This window comes from Armigeres subalbatus, chromosome 2 (assembly GCF_024139115.2).
Source record: "Armigeres subalbatus isolate Guangzhou_Male chromosome 2, GZ_Asu_2, whole genome shotgun sequence".
Classification (NCBI taxonomy): Eukaryota; Metazoa; Arthropoda; class Insecta; order Diptera; family Culicidae; genus Armigeres; species Armigeres subalbatus.
Window position 1 is genome coordinate 145498522 of NC_085140.1, and position 21433 is coordinate 145519954.

Sequence of the window (21433 nt, forward strand, 5' to 3'; positions counted from 1 at the left end):
GAGGTTATCAAAAATGTTCATTTGAGTATATGAAGGATATGAGCGAGTATATGAAGGATCCGAGTCAACAACCAATTTACATAGTTATACAGTAGTTTATATATTAATACAAGCTTAGCCTATATTGTGCTTTGCGTTCAAAAATCTCAGGTGTATGAATATGGCTCAGTTATGCTAAGAATGTTGAGCCTTTCAAACAAAAATAGTGTTGTAGATAACCTTAAAAATAATGTTCGTTGGTCAAATTGGCCCTAAAAAATATTTGTTAAATCGAACATAACTTTTTGATAGAATCCGGCACTGATCTAATCCAGTTCTCTGTTGAATATTTTTTTCGCTATTCTTTCTTCCGACATTCGCACTAAGTGACTAGCCCACTGAAGTGTGCCGCATTTTATACGATTCACAATATATGCTGCTTTGAACACTTGGTACAGCTCATGATTCATGCGTCTGCGCCACACACCATTTTCTAGTGTCCCTCCGAGTATTGTACGCAGCACTTTTCGCTCGAAAGCTCCGAAAGCTGTCCGGTCCACCTCTTTGAACCCTCTAATGCCCAAGACCGCCTTTAGACGGGTTATTTTGATTTTTTTTTTTTTTTTTTTGAATTTTTATCAGATTCCAAAAACTTGTTGATGCTATAAACTTCAATGCATGTTTAAATGTGGTTTAAAGTCAATTTTCAAAGTTCTATACATTTATAATAAAAATATTGTAGAATCAGAGTTTGACACAGAACAAATTTCGTTTTCGTCTGCATGTTGTGGGACCTAAGCTGGTTATGTAATCCATAAAAGGCCCTCTTCGCAGCAGCAGCGGTTGCGAATCTAGCGAAAAAATAGATTTTAACAATAAATTCAAGAATTTAATATGACTACCTTCATTTATTATTGCAAATTAAGGCCACACTCTTCCTTTTTCCAATGATATGCTGATCGGTTGAGAAATGTTGAAATTATAACAGTTTTGGTGAGTCAAAAATTGACCAAAATATAGAGACCCATAAAAATGCTCAAGAATTCATAAAGTAATTTATTTAAAAACGGTTATCAGCACCGAATCGAAATGTTTTAATACTTTGAAGAAAACGAAATATTATGAATAAAATTTCAAAATCTAGATTAAACGTTTATAACGCATTACAAAAGAAGTTCAAACCCATGTTTTGAACCATTTTTAATTAAATTGCTTCTTTTTTAAAGTGTTTTAAAAATATCTGTTTATCTTTTCCCGTGCTATTTTTTCGGATGCGCGACATTCTGCTTCTCTTTTTATTGCAACGCCAAATCGCTAATCATCCTTTCCAAGTTTACTGTCGACATTCTTTGACGCATCGATTTGGATTAAAGCGGGAATTCATCTAACGGACTTTTCTTCCTTATAGTCTAAACCAGCGGATCTCAACCTGGGGTACATGTACCCCTGGGGGTACCTTCGCTGGCCCCAAGGGTTACCTCGAACAAAAAGCCGTAATGGCGAACGTATTACAATTTTATTCAAAACTTATTTACTTGTGTATCTTTTTATTTCATAACTTTGTCTTAAACTTGTAAATAATATGCATGGCAAATCAAAGTCAATTGAATCCTGCCTTCAACAACCAGCACAGTGTATAAAGGGCTGCGGAACAAAAGATCAAAAGGACAAAACTTCGAATAAAAACATTAAAAAAAACTCGTCAATGCAATCTACATGATCGAAATAAAATTTTGAATAATATGTTAAGAATATGCTTCTGAACTAAAATCTAGAGTCTAAAGGTTCGAAAGCTTCCGTTTTTTCGAATAGCTCGGTTGCCACGTTGCAAGAGGATTGGAAGCATCCTTCTAAGTTTCTCGGAAGCATTCTTCCAAGTAGCTCGGAAGCATTCGCAGATAAAAATATGTTGTGGTTTTTAATGTATTTTCATGCACATATTTCGAGCATGCAAATAAGCTTAACAATCAATCTGTCTTACTGATAATTAAAATTCAGTCAAACTTAATTGAATATCGAATGCAATTTTACACGTCGTTGAATTTTCAAAACTATTTGCTATGTTCCTCCTTTCAAGAGGCCCGAAAGCCTCCTTTCAAGAGGCCCGGAAGCCTCCTTTCAAGAAGCCCGGAAGCCTCCTTTCAAGAGGCCCGGAAGCCTCCTTTCAAGAGGCCCAGAAGCCTCCTTTCAAGAGGCCTGGAAGCCTCCTTTTAAGAGGGTAAGGAGCTTTTTTTTAAATGACTTTCAAACCTCCTTTCAAGAGACTCGGAAGCCCCCTTTCAAGAGGCTCGTAAACCTCCCTTCAAAGGGCCCAACATTATTTTTTCAGGAGGCTTAAAAGCCTACTTTAAAGAAGCTCAGAGAAGTCCTTTCAAGATATTCAGAAGTCTTCTTTTAAGTAGCTCAAAAAACGCCTTTAAAGGGGCTCGGAGCCCTCCCTTCCAAAGTTTCAGAAACCTCCCTTCAAGGGGCTCGGAAGCCTACTTTCAAGATATTCGGAAGCTTGATGTATAAACTAAATTTGAATTGGAAAGTTTCGCGAAATAATGAAAATTTCATCCAACATCCAACTTATGGAGAGCCACATAACCCGCTAGTTTTCAGAAACATTTTTCATGGAACTCGTGAGTTACGGTTATTTTCATTTACAGAAAAAAAATAGAGGGTACCTCAATTAATGCAATAGTTCGAAGGGGTACCTCCCAAGAAAAAAGTTGAGAAACGCTGGTCTAAACAATTGAGGGGCCCTCCTTAGCCGTGCGGTATAAGGCGCGGCTACAAAGCTGAGAATGGCTGGGTTCGATTCCCGGCGCCGGTTTAGACAACTTTCGGATGGGATATTGTCTCGACTTCCCTGGGCATAAAAGTATCATCATATTAGCCTCATGATATACGAATGCAAAAATGGTAACTTGGCTTAGAAACCTCGCAGTAAATTACTGTGGAAGTGCTTTATGAACTCTAATCTGCGAGGCGGCTCTATCCCAGTGTGAGGATGTAATGTCAATTGACTTGGTATTAGACGCAGAAATTTTATTCGACCTTTTCAAAATCGCAGATCGTGTTACTTTGGCTGATTGAAGCCAATCCTAAGCGATATAAATACTGCGACGACGACAACTGGTCGCCTCGACTCTATCGCCCATGGATAAGCTTCCATAGAAAGCTCTAAAGGAGAAGTTTCAAAACGATCTTCTGGATTTTTTTTTAAGAAGTTCTGAAAATAACCTGGTGGTATAGTTCTGGGGAAAATCTCACTTAAAATATTATTATCCATTTTAGAGAAAAATTATAAGAAGTGTTGCAAGCGACGGAAGTACTAGTGAGTACCGAGTCTTTCAGCAGAGATGACATACATGTTGCTGTTGTATTCAAAATACGGAAATTCAAAGTCTCGACGGAGTCCCGCTTGAAAATGAAATTGGGATTTTCTTTTAAATGGAATTGAGATTGAGATCATGAGGCTAACATGATGGCTCTTTTATGCCTAGAGATGTCGCGAAAATTTCCAACCCGAAAATTTCCTAGACCGGACCGGGAATCGAGCCCAGTCCCTCTTAGCGTTGTAGCCGAGCATCTTACCGTGAGGCTAAGGAGGGTCCCTATATTCCCTATATTGAATGCTATTTTATTTAATTCGTTATTAAATTGTTTTGTTAACTAAAACTGGAGATATTCACATTTTTATTTCTGGTATATGATACAATGGCCATTTTGTTCCCAGAAAAAGTGGTACATACATGTACAGTTCAACCTACTAAAATCAGCTTATTTTTAAAAAAAATCGCCATCGTGGGTGTTTCCGCGACAGATTTAAATCATATTTTGAATTTCAAGAAGGTTTACTGTTGTTTAGAATGATTTTATAAATGTACATGTAACCATTTTGACTAGAAATGATTTTCGGTTTCTGTTGCATTTTGTTCCCATTAATATTGGTAGGGTAGGACGGGGCAAGATGAGCACCCTAAGACTGATACCTAACACCTTCTCAGCAAGCATGCTTTTCTATATTGCAATACGACAATTCTTGTTTGATGCATCTTATCTAACATCTAGACTAGAAAGCGGTTTTAAAAAAGAACGGTAATTCCGATAAATGTGACTTAACTAAAACTCAGTTTTTGACTTGTTCAAATATACTACGGGGCAAGATGAGCATCGCTACGGAGCGGAAAGGGCACCCTTTCAAAAACCATTTTTTTCTAACTAAAATGCATTAAAGCACCAATATTAACAAAAAATAATAGCTTTTAGTGCACATTGGCCATATAAGAACAATGAAACGGTCTTTGGGATCGATAAGTTATTATTTTTCATTGATACCATCAAAATTACATTGATTTGCAAAAATCAGTTTGAAATTTCAGTGGACTTGTTAATATACGTTACTCAACAGATTCAGCGCACAGTAAATCATAATTGTAGGTTGTGCAAAAGGGTTTTAGTATTTTGTGTATTACTTCGTTGTTTAAAAATGGAAGTGCTCATCTTGCCCCATTTGAGATAAATTATTCTAATCTAATTAAGCATGGTCAAACATTTCACTGTGAATATTTTAAATTGCTCTAAAACATTCTTTGATGACATATAAGATATGTACTTGGTCAAGATTTTCAATAATTTTTTTTTTGTTTTTAAAAACTTTATTTTCTAATGCTGATTTCTTATAAGAAAATCCAAGTTTTCACCAACTTTTGCAAATTGATCTGTATTTCAGATTCATTTTATTTTTATAATACTTTTTCAATATTAAGTCTTTTGTTGGACTATAGTTTAACAGTGTGTGGGGTTATTTAAAGAGGAAAAATCATAAAAGCAGTAAAATTAGGGGGTGCTCTTCTTGCCCCGGGTGGCGATCTTGCCCCGTCATCCCCTACATGTACATTTTGATACAAAAAACTTGAAATTTGTCAATAAACTTTGCATATTTCACACTAGCACCTTTAGAGACATCGGTCATAACTTGTTTGTACAGTTGAGTTACAGAAAAATGCAAATTTAAGATTATTATTGGAAGTTTTTGGTAAAGTTACCTGTTAAATTTACTCAAGATGACATGTACCGCTTTAGCTGGCACCGGTTCATTTAGAAAATGAATCAAAAGACTTGAAAAAATAACCCCAAATATGAACATTTCGCTAAGCGAATGAATATTTTATAGGAAAAAATATTTTAAGCTCTTTTATTGGAATGTCAGACGAGAGAATATTTTTTACTGTTCAAGGCATACATTATTGCATTTGTTTTTAGAGTCTGATTTATGCCACAAATACCTACGATAATTATTTATCAACATTATCTATTACGTATTTGAGCATTTCATCAAATAATGTGATAATCATTTAAGTCAGTTTCCTAATATTCACCAATTTTGATAAAAACCATGGTAGTAGGCAGGGGGGGAGTAAGCCTGTCATACACGAACAAATCAAGCCTACCTAAGATGTACTATCCGGGCCTCGCCGCTTGGGAAAGGCGGGCCACCCTGGGCCACCCCGCTTGGCAAGTGTAACATTTTTCGAACTGGAATCTTGTAGGATATTGGTTAACCTACACTACTGCTGACTAACGAAAAAAATGTGGGATTGTTTATTTACATTTGCTTCATACTACATGCAGAGGAGGCGCGATACACCGCATATTACCCCCCTGGTAGTAGGCAATGCGCGCAATAGGGCACTGCACGGAAAATTCTCTTTCTCTTTCGTTCTGCATAAGTTTTGACGTTTACAGGCCTTGTTGTTTTCAAATTTTTTTGCAGCGAGAAGGAGACAAAGCAGTCCGTGCAGTGCCCTATTAGGCAGCATGAGAGAAACGGTTTTCAAATTTACTAGCTTGTCCTGTCGTCATGATGTCGTCCAGTCCATGCCCACTTTTCAACATCAAACAAAATTTCAAATTATTTCAAAATGTTTGTCCTAAGCACAATTTTTCCCTTCTCGTACAACTAAGTTGTACCGAAGGGCAATCATTTCACCACTAACCGGGCAAATGTATGTCTGTCCATACGTATGAGTGCATGAAAGCTAACAAAAACAAGCTGCATTCGAAAAGGGGACAAATTTTAGTTGATCACTATTGAATTTAAAAACGATTTTTAAAACGTGCATCAAACTATACAAGGTTGGCGTATACGCAAGAAAGGTAGTATCACTACTCGGAAATTCAAGTTAGATTTCTCTTTTGATAATTTTGCCCCATTTTTCATCAGTGTTCTGTGGTTAGTTTAAGATTTAAAATGTATTTGGAGTCCTATTGAATCCTGGCCGAATTTGGACCAGAGGAGAACTGGTCAAGTGCCAATATTCAATTTAATAGAGATCAGGGAATCAATATTCGAGCACCGCCTAACAATACACCCTTTGTCGTCAACAGAGTTTGTTACTGACAAACGCACCTAGCGACAAACCTTTATCAGAACCCGAACACAATATGACAAGAATCATTTGCCTTGCATGCTCTGATATTTCCGAGAATACGATGCTAATTTTGTAATCATTGTTCGATTCTCGAATATTTCCATAAAAGCAGAAACTATGATAGCATAAAACCGAAATTTGCTCTAGAAATAATGCAAAAGAACGGGATGAAAAGTTAACAACATGATTGTCTTCTTTTTTGTTGCTGACAAAAATTTTCGGATCTTTGTCATTATTATCTCCGACAAAAACAAAGCTTTGTCGTTGGTTCTCTTTTGTCGCTTGTTTCGCAAGCGCATTTCAGAAAAATTGATTCCCTGATAGAGATTAATAAATTTTTGAACAGAACGACGCAGTGCACGAAACAGACCACGCGTCTCCATCAGTATGCTCGTGAAACAAGGAAAAGATTTATAAACTGAAATGTCCATCAACCTTACCCCCGCCCTCAACCCCCTTCTTTCAGCGTGCAAGAATTATAATAGTTTTTTCGCTGTTTTTGTGAGTATGTGAAATTTGTTTTCCTTAACAGATGGAACAATTCCAAATCTACGGGGCCCGGACTCCCACAAAACTACCCATTCCTTGTTTTCAATTTCTTTCCTTGCGGTTATAAGCGTTGTTGTGGAATTTCTGAGAACATATCATTTCTGAGTCATTTTCATATGCAGTGATAGAACATAAAAAATATGATTCATACTTTGTCTGTTAACTTAAGGACATAGTTGGAAGAGTACCACGATGGCCGTCAATATGGCACCGGACCTTCCACGGGTCGTTACCACATCTCCCGCACTCCTCTCCCACCAACATTCGAATGCATCGAACAGCATCGGACAAAAGTATAATATTCAAATTACTAACCTGCTCACAGCATATTTATTTACTTCCCGTGATAATTAACATGTTTCTTCAAAGAGTCCTAGGCATTTCGGCTCGAATTATAGAATAAATCAGCAGCTTCGTGCCAATTTGATAGCCGTTCGCGATTTGATGGGCTTATCACTGCACTTCACTTCCTCTCAAAGGGCATTGCAAAAATCAAGTTTTCACACACTTCTCCGCACATGAGCAGCCCGAAATGTTGATGGAATGCCAATTAAACATCACGTTTTGAAATCAGTCACTTGTTTGAAGCGAAAACTTAATATAAACTGCTATTTTTGATCGAAAAAAAAACGACTAGAAACTGATCGCGGAGCGAATGTAAACACCGGCAGCGGCAGCAGCAAACTAATATTTAGGGTGGCTCAAAAATTATTTTGCTCCGCCACGCCCAGTCGAATATGTTTCATATTCTGGGTGTCTTCCGATGGTTTGGGCTGGTTTGAATAAGGGCTTACACTGCACAGGTCGTTTCAGGTTTGTATGACAGTTGATATGGCGAGGCACTTCGTCATTGGGCCATGGCGAGGGGGGAAACCATATGATTGGATGAAATATTCAAGAGCTTTGACTCCATAGACAATGCATATTGAATTGTCGTTCCGATAGTTGTGAGTCGATTTTATTCGAGATTGCCAATCCTTAGCATGATAATTAGGCTTCTCAGAAAGCATCAGTGAAACGTGTAATTCCACAAAATAGCCAGAATTTGTCTGTGATATCTATCGCACCAGGAGCAGATACTTCATACAAAAAGTGTGACATGGGAGTGAGCGGGGTATAAAATGCTAGTTTTTGCTTTACGTAATCAATGGATCTTTCCCAAGGTGCGGTTTTCATTCAGCTATGTGGGTTCTCTTTTCGCCAGCGTTTGGAGAAGAGGCACTGTAGTCAGTGTAATGAAAGGTTTAGTTTCCCATACTAGCTTTCATACAAACTTGAACCGGCTTGTGCCCAATCAGTTTTTGTTCAAATTGGCTTTTGGAATACACTTGGAGCATGGGACGGAATCGATTGAGCGTAGTGGAGCTGGGTCGTTTTTTGAACCACCCTACTAATATTCTTTGCTTTTTTATAAATACTACACCAATGCTACTACAGTATATGACAGTTTTCATTGTACCAATACTTTCAAAGCTTTGTTTTGGTACTCAACCCACCTTCACCTTAAGTGGGAGTACAGTATTTTAGACACTTTGTAACACACTGTGTTACAAAATTGCATGAATGTTTCTTCCATATGAACCGGTGCCAGCGAAAGTGGTACATGTTACATTAAGTTTTTTTTTCAGGAGACGTGTTATGACATGTTATGACTGATGTGCTTAAAGATAGCAGTGAAAAATAAGCGAAGTTTATGACGAAATTCAAGTTTATTGGAGCAAATTGCACATGTACCACTATTAAAGGGAACAAAAGGAAACAGAAACCGAAAAACGTTGACAGTAAAAGTGGTACATGTACATTTTCAAAATGATTCTAAACGGCAGAAAACTATCTTGAAATTCAAAATAGGATTAAAATCTGTTGTGAAAACAGTCATGTTGCCGAATTTTCTTTTAAATAAGCTGATTTTAGTGGGTGGAACTGTACATGTACCACTTTTTCTGGCAACGAAATGGCCATTGTGATATATACCAGAAAATAAAATGTACACATCTTCAGATTCAGTTGCCAAAAATCACTTTTTCGTTATTCCCTTACTAGATCTTTGCAAATAGAAGCCGTTGGTGTAAAAAACTCAAAATTGACCAAAATGGTTTATGTACCGCTTTCGCTGGCACCGGTTCATATGTTAAATTAAATCACAATATAGTTTCTGATCGAGCTGTAGGAACTTTGATGTGTTGAGATTGTGAGTGGGGACCTTCTGTCACTGGTACCCAGAGGCGTCGCGTCCGCATGTGCAACCTGTGCACTGCACATGTGGCAATTTCAACCCCAACATTTGAACGCTCGATAGATTTCTTGTCTTTCTAATCCAAACATATATTTGAATTGTGTGCATTTGATAGACAAGTGCTTAGAATTTCATGCAAATTTGACTATTAGATACATAAACGGAATATATGCATATTTTTTTTTCTAGGCGGCATGTGATGTGAGGCAACCAAATGCTGTGATGGGGGCGCGTTATATTTTTTTCTATAATACCGAACCGACCCACTGATACCACATACCATATCAACACGGAACTTTCAGTTGAGAACGCTTTGTCATGCATCATACACGCATTATTTGGTATGTTTGGATCATCTGCTGTAACCGCAGTCGGCTATGTAGAGGTAGTCAAAGCGTTCTTCGCTGGCACTGCACGGTTTGGTGCCTATCGAGAATCGCTTCAAACAGCGCATGCGCGATTCGGTGAAGAGAGCGCGATTGGAACAAAGTCGAAAGAGAATAGTAAAGGTTCCCCCAAACACACGCGATGCGACAGTTGCGACGCGATTCTATCACTTGGCGACAGCGATTCTGTCGTCGGTAATATGGAAGCGTAAATACCAAATTGCTTGCAGCGACCCAACGATAGAATCGCGACGACTAGTTGTCGCCGTCGCGGCGATGAAATGGTTTAGGTCTGTCATAAATTCAAAAATTTTGTAGAACAACGACGTTTGGGGGAAACAGTAATTTTATGCACTTAAAAGCTTGAAAATCGCTTTAACATGGACAACACGTGAACGGAACGAATCGCAATGTTCACAATACTTGTAGAGCACACCAAAAGCTTCCGTATAGAGGTTGTTGCGATAGTTTTCGACGTTTATATCTCTTGTTAGATTTTTTCTAAAACTGAAAATAGCCCAAAAACACTAAATCGACTTGAGCCACTTCGAAATTTTATCCGAATTGGCTGAAAATTTGACAGGAGACTTATTTTAGCATAAGAATTGTGATTCTGGGCTGGCCGGTTGAATTTTTGATATTTTTTGAAAACATGAAGAGGTCTAAATACATAATGCACAGGTTGAAGAATTGATCACGCGACGCCTCTGCTGGTACCACATACTTATACTGTAGTAGTACAGGGTTCATGCAAACCTAACAAGTACCGAGAAACGTCCACCTTCACTGATACTTTTGACGTAGAACTACGTCTGATTTTTCTATATTGGGTTACACTTTACGATTGCAAAAAACGAAAAACGTCACGAAAATATGATAGACTTTGATCGTTAATATCTCATCCGTTTCTCGATGGATTCTCAATTTTCTTGGACCATTCGATCAAGGAAGAGTCAACGCTTCATATTCGATGTACACTGAAGTAATTTTTACGCGTCTTTCTCTACACAAATCGCTTTTTATGTGATTTTTTTCACTCGAATTTCGGGATTTCCGCGAAACTTCAAGCCAGCATAGACGTCAAATTGATGCAATTTACAGGACTTTTAGCTGCTGTAGTTCGTTTCTGCTAACCTATACGCGCGTTTTCTTTCGAAAGCTTGGGGGCGTTTGACAACAGCTTCTCGCTTACGTCTATTGATGCCAGTGGAAGGGCTCGGAATTTTCTTCACTGCTGCAGTGGATGCGTTCTGGGAAACTTTCTTCTGGTCATTTTTGCTGATTCCTAGGTGTCAGCAGGAGTAATCGAAAAGTCCGACGCAACTCACGTGAAGGAATAATAATTATTATCAATAAACTGTCAAACTTCTTCGTCGCGTCGTTTTGCATCGCATTCACTCTGACTTTCTCCATAGGATGACCATCAAACGCCGTTAACAACCCAGCTTTAACGATGGGCTTTTCTTAATCACCGGGGGTTTAGACTGACTTAGTGGCGGGTGCTTAGTCGCTGTTCCGATTTTGTATGGGAATGACAAATGAATTTTGTTCCAATTCTGACAGTGTCGCCACTCTTAATTACATACACTCTGTATCAGCCATGGCTGCAGGGTTGCGCTGAATAATTCTCGCTTAACTTTGCGAAAGGACCTAAGTAACATTTTTTTTCATGAATTAATTTGAATAGCGCAATCAACAGAACAACATGAAAGCTTTTGATTGCAGTACTCAAATTAATTCATGAAAAAAATGTTACTTAGGTCCTTTTGAAAAGTTAAGCGAGAATTCTCGTATGATAATTATTGGAATGAATTATTGGCAGTGGCTGATTTTCTACCCGCCGCTTCCACATCTAGGCGCTATCGTATATGTGTAAACAGCCAGCATGAGTTAACCGCCAGAAATGTGTATGGCGAAAAACATCTAACGCGGGTTTTCTCAAAATTAGGAACTTCTCAAGAAAAACAGTTTGATACCGGTTATGAAGGATAGTCTCTGCTACTACGCCTACGAAATATTTTTTTCGATAAAGCTGCTTAATTTTGAGAAATCGAACCTTAGATGCCTTTCGCCCTTTTTGATTTCAGAAAGTTAGCTCCTAGTGTGCCGCTGTAAGCACTCTCAAAGCAGGCGATTCATTATCATTTGATAACTTTTCAGGTTTGAAAAGTAGGCTAGTTGTAATCGGCGATAACTTTTCAAATTTTGGAATCGAATGATAATAAACACAAAATTATCATTTAAATGTAAACCTAACTTATACCAATTTAATGTCAACAATGAAGTTCATTAGGATGTTTGGCATTGTGTTTTGGTGTTATGTATAAAATAAGTTCCAATGTAGCATTTATCAATGCTTCGAATTGAGATACAATTATCGATCGATTCTTACTCACTAGCGAGTTTTTATCAATTGATAATTTGGATATGTGATCGCTTGACAGTGCTGTTCATTCTCGATTATTTAAAAAATATATTTTTATCATCTTTCCAAATGTTGATCTAAAAACTATATATACATCACCAGAGTTTGTAATACTCACTCTATCTCAGAAGCACAGGATAATCAACAAAAACAAATTTACCATAGGCTTTAAACACGCTTGCTTTGGTATCATCAAACAGAAAAGTCGAAAACCAGTAAATTACATACAGCTACGTAGCTCAACGTCACCTTTGCGTACAACCCAATTGGGCTGCACCTTTGAGTTTTTAGTTTAGGATCGAATCCCTTCTCATCAATTGTAGCATGCAACCTTGCTGAACTACGTCTTGGCACATCGTTCTCTGTTCTCGTTCTAATTCCACCTAATACAGATTCTCAAAAATGTCCGCTTGAGAAAGCATGCCGTGCCATATGGCTGTCCTCCATCAGATATGTATTCTGCTTAGATATGTACAAACGTAATAGGCACGGATCTCGATTCTACTCATTTAGGCGTTCATGTGATCCAGCGCTTTTGTGTATTTAAAAGAGTTTACGGTCTTACAAGATTTTGAAGCAGTTACATTCTTACGTAGCTCGTAGATTGAAGGCTCCTTATAACAATGGCAATGGAATAATTGTCACGGAAAAACTTATTGAAAAATTGATGGATAAGTTTTTAAATAAATTGCACCGCCAAGTACATACTTCTCCTAAATAAAAACTATTTCAAGAGAAAACGTTTTTAAGCAAGTGACAATATGAAAGAAGAAACGAGTATGTTGGCATGTTTTGTACAATTAGTACGATATATTATGTTTCCTTTATCTCGGAAAGCAATGGCAATGGCCAAATATACCCACAAATGTATTTTTCAGAAACATACCCTAATATCTGTGATATCTCAATTTAGTGCGTACGAATTATATTTTTTAACGTTGACATGACAGTTTGCTATTGGTTACCTGTTCTCTATTGTATAAATCCCTGCAAACATGGTAAAGTAATAAGAATTGTTGAACCACATATAAATAACACGAAAAGAGCACTAGTTTAGCGCTCACGGGAGCTAGTGATTTTTTTTAATTATACAAAATTTGCTGATTTATTGGCACTGTTGCAGTGGTACACATCTAGTTTGGCGGTCTACTTCTACATATGCTCTAGGGCCTAAACATTTATTGCAAAACATCTAGTATCTAATAGTTGCAATTCTAATTTCTTACTAAAAAACAGCTTGGAAGAAATGCTCAGAAATCGTCAAGAAAAAGTAATTCAGCATTAACCGCATAACAGTGGACATTCACTAATTGGAACATGCTTCCAAAAGAACTATCAAACATCATTCCATAATTTGAACTAATATCATTATGCAGCTAAAACTTACACCTAACTGCACTCTCTTTTGCCATACCATGAAAAAGGTGATTTTCATTCGAAATCAGATGCTGTTTAACGAACAAACTCAACGTTGTAGCTTCTATTACAATGATGCTTATGAAAATGAAACGTGCGTATGAAATCCATGTTCGATGTCATGTGTTTGTTAACATAAAAAGGTACTCGATACAGAGCACCAGAATAGACGTATTTCCTTTATCATTAATAACAACTCCTTGAGCCCAACCCGAATGATAAATGGATGATGACGCTGCTGGCGCACTACGCATGTACACACTAAAATCAAAAGAAACTCAAACAAGGACGCATAAAATCATGGGAAACAGAAATGATACTTAAGATTACAATAATGAAAAAGAAAAATGATCTACTTCCGGAACTTTACCCTTGTCTCTTATGTCTGGCGTCTTTTCGGCCATAGGATAGAGGTAAGGTGAAGCGTGTTACGATTCCTTCTGGTCCAAACACGGATGACGGAATGTTGTCCAACGAGTCGGACAGCGAACGGGAATCCGACTGGTCATGCAGACTAGAGTAGTAATTTGTGGTTGTGGTGGTATAGATGATAGTTGTAAATAAATAGTAGTTTCGGGAGAAGTGGTGGTAGTGGTGGTGGCAATAGAAGAAATTGTAGAAGACAGTTGTCGATAGTAGCGGTGTAGTTGTTTTTGGATTTGTTGGTTAATTATCACGCGATCGACCGCCGGTATTCACGTCGGTAAGCCGCGGTCATTAAATAAAGAAAGAAAAGAGAATAAAAGTTAATTGTTGAATATTTAAATCAATTGATGGGAAAGATCCAAACAGAAAAACAGAACTGTAATCCAAACCGAAACCATAACCGTGAGTTTTATCACAAGTGACGCAAACGATGGTGGAGCCACAGTAGGAGGGTTAATTGATATGTACATTTGAGTGAACGTCAGACAGGATCATTATTTACATCCAAGGAAGTAATCGTATTGTGTAGAGAGTATTTTCTATTGCAGTTCAAATAAGGTGTCAAACTAACAGACACTAATAGCTAGGTAATGAAATCGTAAATACTGCCCATAAATGCGTCCCAGTTCAACTGACATATTAAAAGATACCTAAACAGCTCCACGCTTGAAAAGACAGGGTGCTCTAAGAAACGTAACGATCCATAGAAAATTTTCAAATGTTGAAATAAAAATTCTAATAATGTGAGGATGTTTTAATGACTATATTATCACGTAACGTGATTGATGGGTTGCGCTGATGAAAATTGCGCTCCTTTTAAGATTATTCCATGATTTTTTTCAAACACCGAAATGCGTGCGGGTGGAAATGCATGAAAATATTTTGACTAAAATCTACAACTTTAGTGATCATTCATGTGTATACATGCAGTTCACTGAAATTTTGTGAATTCATGAGCAGTATCTATTCATAAATAATCAACCCTTCCCATCACCGTTAAGTAACTCTATGAGCTAAGAGACTAGGCTTGATGCCCAGGCCACATAGCGTCTTTTCAGCGCTACGTGCACGCGGCGAAAGGCTGCAACGGGAAAAATTGAAAAAAACGCTACGTGGGCATGGGCCTAATTCGCAAAAAAAGGGTAAACTATAGATCACATTATATAATAAATTCGAATAATTCTAACATTGATACATATGTGATAACTCCGACGCTATTGAAATATCTTATTCAAAGCATGATATATCAAAATGTACGCCTTACAAGTGGATGGCCATGGGTTCGATTCCCAGTCCCTCGCGACGACCTTCGTCAGTCGCTAGATGCGTAGCCCATATGGTGACGTTTTGGAGAACGCGCCGCGCCCTACCGTCACGACTGCCTGATGACGACTGGCGAATTGTTCTTCTCGGCAGTGTTGCCACATATAAAGATTTATCTTATTTATAAAGATTTTTTAATATTTTCTGATAAAGATATCTTTATATAAAGATTAAAGATTTTTTTGAAAAAATAAGATTTTTCAAGATTTTTGTGCATTTTGAAATTTAGTGTTCTGTTTTTTTTTCTCATTTTTGGCCGATACTTTAATCCGATATCATGACCGATAAGGCAGTTTTCACTCAGTAAAATCCGTCAGCTACCAGATGGCTATCGCTTGACTCAGTAGTCAAACGGAATGTTGATCGTTTTTCAAAGCTTATCATGTACTTTACGTTCTATTCGAACCGTGACAATTATTGAACTGCCCAGCGCCACCGTCGTCACCTCTACGATCCCATCCCTGGTAGAAGTCATGAACAGAATAAAAAAACATGATATAGACTTGATTGATATAAGAGATAAAAGAACAGGCAACAATATCAAAAAATTGCGCCGAAATATCATTTAAATATCAAGATATGCTATGGATAAGAACAAACTAATGGCACATGATACTGATCTCTTATTATAAATAGCATAAATTGATCTTTTATCTCTTATATCAATCATGTTCATATCTCATTTCACGATCTTATCAACATTTGATATTATTCAGCTATTTTCTTCTACTCGGGATGACCTACTGCTTGTTAATAAAGTCAATCGTATTTTTCAATCGGAAAGCCTTGAGTATACGAGCATGTACAGTGAAATTAAATCGCTTTATCTGATTATCCTTTCCAATATCTAGAAAGATGAATTTCTTAAAAATATCATAGACAAATGGCTTACAAAACTTTGAACAACATCTTCACGAGAAAATGAAGACCTACGTAGGGCTAGCGGCAGATAATCTGGCAGGACCTCTTGATTAACCGCTGAAGGTAACTTTCTATTCTCTCGCATGTAATTTCTATGTGGAGCTGGTGAAGCAAACAATCAAACTCTTGAATGATCCCGTTCTTAAGACAGCTTGACTCATCGATCCAAAGAATTTGGATAACATTACCAGTCTCAGTTCGATCCTGAAGAAGATTCCAAACTTTTGCGGGAGCTCAGGGGTGCAAATCTTTGCAAAACTAATCAGATCGAAGAGCAAGCCGATACGACGAAAAGTTGCGAGACATCGTTGGGCGGTAAACGGCGAGAAGGAAAGCTGGTATTTCCATTATTAAGAAAGTTCATCAACATTTCTATCTCATCCCTCATTCGGCAGCAGCTGTCAAAAGGCTGTTTTGGCCGAATAACTTTATTAAAACTTTGGTTAGTAACCGACTGAATATATATATATATATATATATATATATATATATATATACGGTATACCAGCACGATTAATGCTATTTTGCGTTAAAAAATGTTATGTTAAAAAGAAAGGAGTTGCCAAGATGACTTTAACGTTGCAATTCAATTCAAAATGCAAAAAGTCAAAATATTCACACTACAAACCTGAAAGGTTTATAACTTTTGATCACCTTGATTTGCAATAAATAGGATACCTCGAAACTCGTTTCAAAATATACTCTCATTACAAATATCTACCTGCTTCTAAAAAACCCAACAGATTTAAAAACATTTGTATATTTAAAAAAAAGTGAATATTTCAGCTATTAACCTTCCTAATGCATTAGAAAAAAGTTACACATTGTGCATTGGGGTCCATTTGGACCCAAGATTTCATCTCGATCACAAAAACTCAAATTTCATCCGATTTTCGATCTTTAGGCACCAAACGAAAGCTGTAGCTTCCAATAACAAGCCCACGGGGTGATTCATCCAAATTGACCACTCTAGTCCCCGGGGAACCTGTGCTAAAGAGGTACTGTTTGAGCTTCTCAATTTAGCACCAAATTATCGAGTTTCGTGTTATGAAACATAAAATTGCTTGCAAATATGTGCTCTGATGATCCCAACTGTATTTGCTATATTGTATATGCCATTTCTGGGCAAATTTATCCCTCGAGCGGTCATCGAAAAGCCCTCTGGAAGATCCGGAACATCCGTAAAATTGGCCAATTCTAAAAGTTCATCCCAGAGCTTCGCGATATTTTGATAACCATTCATTCTGGCAAATTGTGGGTGCAATCAATAGTTATAGCCCTCTGTGACCTACAAATGTCCCAGAAACGGTCCTCCGGAAGATCCGGAACATCCGTAAAACGGCCAATTCCAAAAGTTTATCCTAGAGCTCCGCGATTTTTCGTTATGATTCATTCTGGCAAATGTGGGTGCAATCAATAGGTAAAGTCTTCTGTGACCTCCAAATGTCCCAGAAACGGTCCTCTGGAAGATCCGGGACATCCGAAAAAGTGGCCAATTCTAAAAGTTCATCCCAGAGCTTCGCGATTTTTTTGATTACCATTCATTCTGGCAGATTGTGGCTGCAATCAATAGTTGAAGCCTTCTGTTACCTCCAAATGCCCCAGAAATGGTTCTCCGGAAGATCCGGAATATCCGTGAAATGGTCAATTCCAAAAGTTCATCCCAGAGCTTCGCAACTTGACAACCATTCATTCTGGCAAATTGTGGGTGCAACAAACAGTTGAAGTCTTCTGTGAACCCAAAATGTCCCAGAAACGGTCCTTCGGAAGAACCGCAACATCCGTAAAATGGCCAAATCTAAAAGTTAATCCCAGAACTTTGTGATTTTTTTGGAACATCCGTGAAAATGGTCAATTCCAAAAGATAATCCCAGAGATTCGCATTATTTCGTAATCATCCATCCTGACGAATAATGGATGCAATCAGTAGTGAAAGTTTTCAGCAATCCCAAAAAGCTCCCGAAACGGTCATCCGAAAGTTCCGCACCATACGTAAAAGTGCCCAATTTCAAAAATACATCTCAGAGCTTCGCAATTCATTCATAACCGAATCGCCTGTGCAATCAATTGTGCAAGTCTTCTGCGACCCGGAAATGCTCCCGAAAGGAGCAGATACCACAAAATCATTCCAGAGCATTGCTATTTTATTCGTAACCATTCATACGGGCAAATTGTGTACGCAATAAATTGTTTAAGTCTTCTGAGATGACCACAAACGGCCCTTCGGGAAATCCGAAACATTCGTAAAAGTGGCCAATTCCAAAAGTTCATCTCAAAACAAATTCTCGAAACTGTTTATATCATCGAATGGATTTTGCAATCAATAGTGAAAGTCTATTGTGGCCCGAAATGACCACAATACGGTCCTCAAGAAACCCGAAACATCCGTAAAATAGGTTAATCCTAAAATTTGATCCCAGACTTGAGCACTTTTGTTAGCATTCACGTAGTAATGGTGAATTATATGTGGAGTAAATAGTGAAAGTCCTCTGTGACCTACCAAAAGTTAATCACATTCGATTTTTTAGACATTAACATTCACATTGTTAACGGCTCCGGTTTTCCGGGAAATTTGAGACATCCGCTAAAAGTATGATCCCCTGGGAGACTTGATCACCCCCTGTTTTATCGAGAACTAAAGTAGTTTAGTATTTTTAAGTATAGATCCTCTAGACAAATAACCTTTATGTGGTGAGTTGTTTTCTGGATTGACAAACCTTATTCATTCTGCGGCCTGCGTGTTGTGTTTTGAACAACTTTTCGTAACAATGACGAAATGCTTCCGTTTTTTCACAGCACAAAGTTATAAATATGCTTAATGATCTGTACTGATGACAATATCAACATTCCATCAAAGTTTTAGAATATTTGGATTTGAAGTTATTGCCTTAATATGACGACACTTGATCCCCCATTAGTTTATTTATTTTATTTCGGCAACCAACGTAAACTAGCACAAATTCATAGACCTGTGCAGGAGTTCACCAAATTTACTCACCCGATGAATTTTGGCATTTGAGCGGGTCGTCTTCTCGAACAAAAGTTCATTTTGCGTTCATTATGCGACCCGATCAAACGTCATAATTTCTTGGGGGAGTTCATTTTTGGGGCCCTCCTTAGCCGTGCGGTAAGATGCGCGGCTACAAAGCAAGACCATGCTGAGGGTGGCTGGGTTCGATTCCCGGTGCCGGTCTAGACAATTTTCGAATTGGAAATTGTCTCGACTTCCCTGGGCATAAAAGTATCATCGTGTTAGCCTCATGATATACGAATGCAAAAATGGTAACTTGGCTTAGAAACCTCGCAGTTAATAACTGTGGAAGTGCTTAATGAACACTAAGCTGCGAGGCGGCAATGTCCCAGTGGGGGATGTAATGCCAACGAAGAAGAAGTTCATTTTGCGTTAGTCTATATACATGTTTGTTTTTGTAATGCTATAGTATGATTAAATTATTTTTTTTTTGTAAAGCGATGTATAATTTTGATTTTTAATTTATATTGCTGAATTTGTTATGTTTGTTCTTTGAAAATATTGTCTGTTGTTATGCCGAGACATTGTTAAGTCAATAGTTTCGCAGTGTTGATTGTAAACAGCCATCTTTCGGTTGAGAGGCCCAAATTCGGCGTAATTTGTTCGGCAGTGGTTGGTTAAAAATAATGTTTTATGTCGAAGTAGCCGAGAAGGTATGTAAAAATTAAATTTCGATAATTCTTAGAGAGTCTGTGTGTAAATCGCGTATGTTTATTTATTCTTGGTTGTGATACACCGGAAATCAGAGAATGGGATCAAGTCAAGCCAGTCTCCCCTAGTTGAAATTTTCTAGGACGTCTGAATGTGCACAAAACCGTCCTCCGGGAGATCAGGAATATCAGTGAAAATGGTCAATTCCAAAAGTTTATCCCACAGCTTAGCTAATTTTCGCTTTCATTCATATGGGTGAATTATGTACGCAGTCAATAGCGAAAATCCTCCGTGATATGCAATGATAATACAGTTAAACCTCCATGAGTCGATGTTCTATGACTCGCTATCGACTCATAGAAGCAAATTATTCCATATTAAAAAATATTTTCTGGGTTACTACGATGGTCCCCTCAAACAGCATCACAAGGTTTGTGTATTCCACATCTCGATATTTCCTTGAGTCGATTGTCCCTTCAATATCGACTCATGGAGGTTTTACTGTAATAAAAGTCGAGTCAAGTACGAGATACTGACGGCCTTACTGTTAAGGTCGAAATACGTATCTGCAAAACACATAGTGGAATCAAATCAATTGATGGAATCAAATGGAATTGTACAAACTCGTCTGATGACAAGTAATGACATTCCACTGATAGCTCAAAATAATGTTCTTATCAATAATAAAAATTCCTTCATAAAATCCGGAACATCCGTAAAAGACGCCAAATCCAACTGTTAGCGTAACAGATCATCATTAGCCAGCGATGACGGCGTGGCGGCGTTCCTCGTTGAATTCCTCCGAAGCTTCTCCAGAAGCTCCTCTGGAAGTTATTCAAGAACTACCTCCGGAAGATTGTTTAGAAGTTCCTCCGGTAATCCCTTCGGAAGTTCATCAAGTAATCCCTCGGGAAGTTCCTAAAGGCATTCCTCTAGAAGTTCTTCTCAGAACTCTGAGAGTTCTTCCGCAAATCTCTCCAGAAGTTCATCAAGTAACTCCTCGGGGAGCTGCTCCGGGAGCTCCACCGAACTTCTTCCGAAAGTTCCTCCAGAAATTCTCAACGAAGTGTCACGGAAGTTCCTCCGTGAATTCTTTTTCGAATTGGCCACATTCACGGTGTTCCGGATCTTCCGGAGTACCATTACCGTACAGTACCAAAAACTTTTATTATTGATTGCAAACACAATTCGTCAGGATAGGTAATTACGAAAAAATTGCGATGCTCTGAGATATTATTTTGGAGTTGAGCACTTTTACGAATGAGCTGGATCTTCCGGAGGACCGTTTCTTAAGAAATTGGAGGTCACAGAAGACTTTCCCTATCAATTTGCCAGAATGAAAGGTTTCGAAAAAAATCACTGTGCTGAAGTTTTGGAATTGTCCACTTTTACAGATGTTTCAGATCTACCGAAGGATTGTTTCTACGACATTTGTAGACCACAGAAGACTTTCACTATTGATTGCACCCACAATTCACCAGAATAGATGGTTACGAAAAAATTGCTGTTCTGGGTTGAACTTTTGGAATGGCCACTTTCACGGATGTTCCGGATCTTCTGGAGGACCGTTTTTGTGGCATTTTGGAGGTCACAGAAGATTTTCATTATTGATTGCATCCATAATTCGCCAGAATATATTATTATGAAAAAAATACAAAGCTCTGGGAC

General features: G+C 37.9%; 1 protein-coding gene across 2 annotated transcripts in view; it reads right to left on the minus strand.

The window, feature by feature from the left end:
* Nucleotides 1-21433, minus strand: part of LOC134210954 (protein furry) — a 393572-nt gene that overhangs the window by 292072 nt on the left and 80067 nt on the right. Inside the window, exon 7 of one of the 2 annotated variants that reach the window (XM_062687409.1) lies at nucleotides 13784-13927. The exons of the other annotated variant lie outside the window; for it this stretch is intronic. Within the exon in view, the coding sequence (XP_062543393.1) occupies nucleotides 13784-13927 (144 nt within the window). The remainder of the gene's footprint in view (nucleotides 1-13783; nucleotides 13928-21433) is intronic. 2 annotated transcript variants of the gene reach the window in all.